General features: G+C 49.8%; 1 protein-coding gene across 1 annotated transcript; it reads right to left on the bottom strand.

Annotated features, from left to right (window-relative positions):
* Positions 1-8114, bottom strand: LOC306773910 (sialoadhesin-like; the record flags this gene model as incomplete). Its single annotated transcript, XM_079263854.1, is given in 6 exon segments — positions 1-104; positions 194-352; positions 427-562; positions 566-669; positions 749-1009; positions 8024-8114. Coding segments are annotated over 6 exon segments (855 nt in total).
* Between the last annotated feature and the right edge of the window lie 235 nt (positions 8115-8349).

The following is an 8349-nucleotide window of genomic DNA, read 5'->3' as shown; positions in this document are numbered from 1 at the left end:
TCAGTTTAAATGATGCTCTGTGGTGACATCATCATAGTCATCAGCCAATCCCTGCTCAGCCTGGAAGGATGGAGTCATCTCCATGGTGATGGGCAGGTCACGTCCTGCAGACAGAGCAGGTTAGAGAGAACGCCATGATGATTGATTGATTGATTGATTGACTGGCAGGTCAGTGATGAGGCTTCAGAGTTACCTTTGTCTCTGTGTGGATATGAAGATAGCATGAGGAGAGTGGAGATGAAGTACGGACAGAACACCAGCAGGTGGAGGAGAACCATGAAGCCAAGACAGCAGGAGGATGAGGCAGGGGGCGGAGCTGCAGTAGTGGGCGGGGCTGTGGTTGTAGGTTTACCTGCAGAGAGAATCCCACCTGGTCAGGTGAGTGTTGGATGAAAGAAGTGTTGAAATGAGAGTGAAGCTCCTCACCTGTGACAGAGATCCAGCTGGGTGGAGACTCTCCATGACTGCTGATGCTACACCTGTAGAGACCTTCATCAGACCTGCTAACATGGTGGAGGGTCATGTGACCTGTAGACTCCGTCCTGATGAGGGAGCCATCTTTCTAGAAAGCAGCTGGGAGGTTGGAGGGAGGCTTTGATTGACAGCTCAGAGTGAGGTCATCTCCCTCCATCACAGGGAGGACAGGACTCTGCAGGATCACTGATCCACCTCAACACAGAGACAAACTCCAGCATTTCATCCATTTCCACACAGCTTCATCACCACTAACTCCACAGTCTCATCTTACCAGTGACAGTCAGGTTGATGCTGTTACTGGTTGCTCCCTCTCTGGACTCACACCAGTACACTCCAGTGTCTGACTGGACGGTGTAGCGGATGTTACAGGAGGGACCGGATGCTTCTCCCCATCTATCTCCACACTCAGACTGTGGTCTGGTTGTGTTTCTCCTCACCGTCCATCCAGCAGAGCCGTCGTCGTCCTCACAGATCAGAGACACAGAGACTCCTTCAAAAACCTGCGATCTGCTGGGACTGATGGTCAGACGAGCTGAGAGGGATGAAATGACACAACGATGATCTTTTCCATCAATGTGACATGAAATCATCTCAGACAGTTTGGAGGAACTAATGAAGTGAAAAACTGAGTGTGGATGAGAAAGTTGACTCTGGTAAAGGTTTCAGACTTCTGGACAGAAGGAGAGACAAACACTTTGAGCAGGAGACCAAAATGTTCTCTGACCAGCAGAGAAGCTTCCAGTCGTTTATCTGCAGGGTTCATCAGGAAGAAACATGGTGAGCGAGGTCGCCTTCCTCTTCTAGCAGCAGCTTTTATCTGTCAGTGCAGGGTGTGAAAGACGTGTCGCTGATGCAGGATCATTCTCTTCTTCTCCTGCTACAAGCAGAGCAGGTTCTCTTTCTGACATGTTTCTATGGAAACATGAAGCTGGATGATGGAAAAGATGCTGAACTTCAGATGTTTTCCATATTTCCTCCACATCAGGACTGCTCTAAAGAAATGTCCAGTATGTCTCAGAGAGGAGACCTGGAACAGCAGAGACACACCTGAACCAGAGTCTCTGTTTGTACCCAGTAAAGACAGGCAGAGTGTCTCTGCTGTTGGACAGAAGACGTTTACTAACCTCCGTTTGTTGTGCAGCACAGCAGTGAGATCAGAGCTGCAGAGAAATGACACTCAGCTCAGTCGGAGCTTTAATGACGCTCTGCATGTCAACATTTCCACACCAACACACACCCAGCAGATGGACTCACCCAGCAGATGGACACACCCAGCAGATGGACTCACCCAGCAGATGGACACACCCAGCAGATGGACTCACCCAGCAGATGGACACACCCAGCAGATGGACTCACCCAGCAGATGGACACACCCAGCAGATGGACACACCCAGCAGATGGACTCACCCAGCAGATGGACACACCCAGCAGATGGACACACCCAGCAGATGGACTCACCCAGCAGATGGACACACCCAGCAGATGGACACACCCAGCAGATGGACTCACCCAGCAGATGGACTCACCCAGCAGATGGACTCACCCAGCAGATGGACTCACCCAGCAGATGGACACATGTTGCCTCCATTCTGCAGCTGGATGGAACCAGGAAACAGCTCCTCTTCCTCGTTGTACAGCGCTACATTTCACATTTGTTTCTGCTTTTCTCTGCAGCACTAACACTTTAAATCTAGAATAGAGGTGGGAATCAAACACACACACACACACACACACACACACACACACACAGGAAGGTTCTATAACTGGTAGTTTTTCATGTTTTTATCAACTTCCAGTCTTCATTAGTAGACCACACATGCACCAACGTCGCCGTCACACACTCCTAGCTTGCTGTTGCTTCTTTTCAGCATGTTGGCCTGGAAGCTGCAGCACTGCTGAGTTTCAGCTGCCTTCAACAACATCTGCAGGTTTTTACAGAACATTCTGGAGAAAATGAAGAAAGTTGTTGCCATGATCGTTAATCTGTTTGTCTCTTCCCTGATATCTTCAGCATTCCTCTGGTTTGCATCGGCTGGCAGAGAAACAGCTGATGAAGAGCTTATGAGGAAGACCGCAGACTAAACAGTCAGAAATCTAAAATGCATGTTTTGGTGCAGGCCCATTTTCATGTCTTAGTTCTTGGTATTAAAGAGGAGCTGTGTTTTCCTGATGAGACCAGGCAGACTGTCAGCAGGAGGAGCTCAGGTTTACACACCAGCTTGTAACGAGACGACGCTTCATTAACAGAGAAGTGTGGAGACAAGCTGCCCTGTTTGCTGGATTGTTTTAGGGAAATGCACCAGTAGCCTGCTGGGAAGGAAGAATGGAATATGTTTCATACATCATCAATAAATCTGATCAGTTGAACTTTACAGTCTAAACACAGAGCAGCAACATGCTTCCTGATGTTCCTGCAAACTTCTTGCTCTGCAGTCGGAATGAATGCGTTAAAACTCTACAACACTTTCTCTGTTGACACCACAGACTGTATATAAAAGATGGGCGGAGCCTCCGTGACGTCACCCGTAGGTTTCTGAAGAGCTGAATTGAAGCTCGGTGGGCGGTTCCTACCATCACCATCTTGGCAGGCTCATGCGCGTCGTCTCTCCCGGAAAATATAAATATGGACAAAGAGGTGGAGCTGAGAGGGGGGCTATGGGCGTCATGGTGGATGATTGACATCGAGCGAACTCCTAGCTTTCTGTAGCTAAGAGCTAACCGAGCTAACCCCGACAGGAGCTAACCAGCTAACAGAGGTAAGCGGGCTAAAGCTAAGTCATGTTGTTAACCGGCTAAAAACCGGGGTTGTTCTACGTTCTTCTTACTTGAAGCGAGAGTACCTGTCAATCAAAAGGACACGCCCCTAAATATGCCAAATTTTGAGGTTAAATTACTTTAAAACGGGCGAGTTAGAAAAAAAATCACTCCCCCCACAGTTGTCATGAAGGTAAACCTGACCTATTAAACCTAAAATGGATTTTTGAACCAGGCTGTAAACATGTTTATTTCTGCTGTAAACATGTTTATTTCTGCCATGAAGTTGGTCTTTTTAACATGGGAGTCTAAACATGTAAAGAAACTGAGCAAACAGCTTCAACGGGCTGCGTGGCTCTAACCAGTGTCCGTCAGACTAAACCTTTCTGTAAAGCAGAACTTCTAACAAGGAAACGCAGAAGGAAGAATCTCCCGTGTCCCTCGGGGGTTTCCGTACAACACAATGAAGTTGGTGCAGTCTGGTCAATCTTTCAGGTTTGCAAACAGGTTCGTAAATATTCTTTCTTCAAATTTAAAATATACTATAAAGCCAAACTAGTATTTATTCATAATTAAATGATCTGTGCTGAAAACAATAAATAGGCTATGTGGGTTAAATTAAGATTATGTAGACAAACCCTCCATAAACAGTTTTAGTCGGAAGGGAATGATTGACACCAAGAGCAGCCAATAGGAACAAATGAAAGTAAAAACAAAAAGAAAACTCCCCGAAGAGACTTAAACACATAGAAATCTATTGAATTATATTGTTATGATTATATTATAATATATAATATAATGTAATAATTATATTATAATATAAAATATTATTATAATATAATATAATATCCATCCATCCATCTTCTGCCGCTTATCCGGGGTCGGGTCGCGGGGGCAGCAGCCTAAGCAGGGAAGCCCAGACTTCCCTCTCCCCAGCCACATCTGCCAACTCTGCGGGGGGGATCCCGAGGCGTTCCCAGGCCAGCCGAGAGATGTAATCCCTCCAGCGTGTCCTGGGTCTTCCCCGGGGTCTCCTCCCCAAGGGACGTGCCTGGAACACCTCACCAGGGAGGCGTCCAGGAGGCATCCTGACCAGATGCCCGAGCCACCTCAACTGGTTCCTCTCGATGCGAAGGAGCAGCGGCTCTACTCTGAGCCCCTCCCGGATGACCGAGCTCCTCACCCTATCTCTAAGGGAGAGCCCGGCCACCCTGCGGAGGAAACTCATTTCAGCCGCCTGTATACGAGATCTCCTTCTTTCGGTCACGACCCACAGCTCATGACCATAGGTGAGGATAGGAACGTAGATCGACTGATAAATCGAGAGCTTCACCTTCTGGCTCAGCTCCTTCTTCACCACGACAGACCGGCGCAGAGTCCACATTACTGCAGACGCCGCACCGATCCGTCTGTCGATCTCGTGCTCCATCCTTCCCTCACTCGTGAACAAGACCCTGAGATATTTAAACTCCTCCACTTGAGACAGGACCTCACTCCCGACCCGGAGAGGGCAATCCACCCTATTCCGGCTGAGGACCATGGTCTCAGATTTTGAGGTGCTGATTCTCATCCCAGCCGCTTCACACTCGGCCGCGAATCGCTCAAGCGAGAGCTGGAGATCACGACCAGATGAAGCCAACAGGACCACCTCATCCGCAAAAAGCAGGGACCCAATCCTGAGGCCACCAAGTCGGATCCCCTCAACACCTCGGCTGCGCCTAGAAATTCTGTCCATATAAGTCATGAACAGAATCGGTGATAAAGGGCAGCCTTGGTGGAGTCCAACCCTCACCGGAAACGAATCCGACTTACTACCGGCAATGCGGACCAAGCTCTGACACCTGTCGTACAGGAACCGGACAGCTCGTACAAGGGGGTCCGGTACCCCATACTCCCGGAGTACCCCCCACAGGAGCCCCCGGGGGACACGGTCGAATGCCTTCTCCAGGTCCACAAAGCACATGTAGACTGGTTGGGCAAACTCCCATGCGCCCTCCAGGACCCCAGAGAGGGTATAGAGCTGGTCCACTGTTCCGCGACCAGGACGAAAACCACACTGCTCCTCCTCAATCCGGGATTCGACTATCCGGCGGACCCTCCTCTCCAGGACCCCTGAATAGACCTTACCAGGGAGGCTGAGGAGTGTGATTCCCCTGTAATTGGAACACACCCTCCGGTCCCCCTTCTTAAAAAGGGGGACCACCACCCCAGTCTGCCAATCCAGCGGTACTGCCCCCGATGTCCACGCGATGCTGCAGAGGCGTGTCAGCCAGGACAGCCCCACAGCATCCAGAGCCTTAAGGAACTCCGGGCGGATCTCATCCACCCCCGGGGCCTTGCCGCCAAGGAACTTTTTGACCACCTCAGCGACTTCAGCCCCAGAGATAGGAGAGTCCACCCCTGAGTCCACCAGCTCTGCTCCCTCATGGGAAGACGTGTTGGTAGGATTGAGGAGGTCTTCGAAGTATTCCTTCCACCGACCCACAACGTCCCGAGTTGAGGTCAGCAGCTCCCCACCTCCACTGTACACAGTGTTGATGGAGCACTGCTTCCCCCTCCTGAGCCGCCAGATGGTGGACCAGAATCTCCTCGAAGCCGTCCGGAAGTCTTTCTCCATGGCCTCGCCGAACTCCTCCCATGCCCGAGTTTTTGCCTCGGCGACAGCCGAAGCCGCATGCCGCTTAGCCCGCCGGTACCCATCAGCTGCCTCCAGAGTCCCACAGGCCAAGAAGGCCCGATAGGACTCCTTCTTCAGCTTGACGGCATCCCTCACTGTTGGTGTCCACCAACGAGTCCTGGGATTACCGCCACGACAAGCACCAACTACCTTACAGCCACAGCTCCGGCCGGCCGCCTCAGCAATAGAGGCACGGAACACAGCCCATTCGGACTCAATGTCCCCCGCCTCACTCGGGACATGTTCGAAGCTCTGCTGAAGGTGGGAGTTGAAGCTCGCTCTGACAGGGGACTCAGCCAGACGTTCCCAGCAGACCCTCACAACACGTTTGGGCCTGCCAGCTCTGACCGGCTTCCTCCCCCATCATCTGAGCCAACTCACCACCAGGTGGTGATCAGTTGACAGCTCCGCCCCCCTCTTCACCCGAGTGTCCAAGGCATGTGGCCGCAGGTCCGACGATACGACTACAAAGTCGATCATTGAACTGCGGCCCAGGGAATCCTGATGCCAGGTGTACATATGGACACTCTTATGCTGGAACATGGTGTTCGTTATAGACAATCCATGACGAGCACAGAAGTCCAATAACAAAACACCATTTGGGTTCAGAGGGGGGGGACCATGCCTCCCAATCACTCCCCTCCAGGTCTCACTGTCATTGCCCACGTGAGCATTGAAGTCCCCCAGCAGAACAATGGAGTCCCCAGAAGGAGCACCCTCCAACACTCCCTCCAAGGACTCCAGAAAGGGTGGGTACTCTGAACTGCTGTTCGGTGCATAAGCACAGACAACAGTCAGGACCCGTCCCCCCACCCGGAGGCGGAGGGAAACTACCCTTTCATCCACCGGGGTAAACCCCAACATGCAGGCACCAAGCTGGGGGCTGATGAGAATGCCCACACCTGCTCGGCGCCTCTCACCATGAGCAACTCCAGAGTGGAAGAAGGTCCAGCCCCTCTCGAGGGTACTGGTTCCAGAGCCCAAGCCATGCGTCGAGGTGAGTCCAACTATATCTAGTCGGAACCGCTCAACCTCGCGCACAAGCTCAGGCTCCTTCCCCACCAGAGAGGTGACGTTCCACGTCCCTAGAGCCTTCAGCTTCTGCAGCCGGGGATCGGACCGCCAGGGTCCCCGCCCCTTGCTGCCGCCCAGCTCACATTGCACCCGACCCCTACGGCTCCTCCCGCAGATGGTGAGCCCCCGGGAGGTATAATATAATATAATATAATATAATATAATATAATTGTTGAGTTTCCCTTTGGGGATTAATAAGATTAATTAATTATTATATATAAATATATATTGATATATATTAATATGAATATATTGATATATTCATATTAATATTAATAGATTAATAAAGTATTTTTCATTCATCCGTGTAAAATACATCGTTTCTTGCTGATTCTGACTGTAAGGCTTCATTGCTGTTTAACAGAAAACAAAATGTAAAGTAGTTGTAAATTTACATTTATTTTACTTTAATGGGCTTTTGAAAGATTTTAACATTCATATATATAAACAAAGCACTATGTAAATAAATGTTGGTATAAATGAAAAAGCACCAATTTTGCAGGGGTGGACAGCTTTTGTTTGGCCACCACTTGGGGGCCTCCATGAGTCACGCCTGGCAACTGTCCTGCAGACCAGGCAAGTAAAGTCCTCGATGTTGAGGAAGATTAAAATGTGAAAATAAATATAAAAATAGACCTGAAATCAATTAGAACAGAAAAACAACAAGTGTAAGAATACCAACAAGGATTTTATGAAGATAATGTAACAAAAAAAACATAAGTAAGTTTTTTTCAGAAAGATGTGTGTATCCACAACATTCCAGTGAAAACACTGGTATCAAACCAGGCCTGGAGGTGTCACTGCCACAGAAATACTCCAAAAACTGATGGGAAGACATGGAGCATGGCTCTGTTTACAGACCTGGTCCTGGTTCGGCCATCAGAATCTCAGTGCTGCCTGGTGAACCGGCCTGCATCCACACCAGTTTAACCAGAACCAAAGTGGGAAGACGTTCCAGAGGTCGTCAGGCTCCATTCTGACCAACAGTTTTCCAAAACAAGTGGATTTTGTGAGATGTTGGGACGTCACTACGAGCTTCACCTCCTGTGATGGACTGGCGACCATCCAGGTGTACCCTGCCGCTGGCCTGGTGATTCCTGGGACGGCCTCCACCTTCCCCGCACATGGACATGGCGGTATGGAAAAGGAATGAATGTATAAATTACCTGCCAAAATTTTAATCAGTTGCCAGGTAACAAAACAACAAGGTGACATTCAGGTTTTACCAAAGACTGTATATAAAAGATGGGCGGAGCCTCTTCAGGTTTCTGAAGAGCTGAACTGAAGCTCGGTGGGCGGTTTCTACCATCGCCATCTTGGCAGCGTCACACATGCCATCGCTCACACTGACTGGTTATTTAGTCTGA

This window comes from Telmatherina bonti, assembly GCF_933228915.1.
Source record: "Telmatherina bonti genome assembly, chromosome: 24".
NCBI classification, from domain to species: Eukaryota; Metazoa; Chordata; class Actinopteri; order Atheriniformes; family Telmatherinidae; genus Telmatherina; species Telmatherina bonti.
This window is presented reverse-complemented; position numbering and strand designations above follow the sequence as displayed.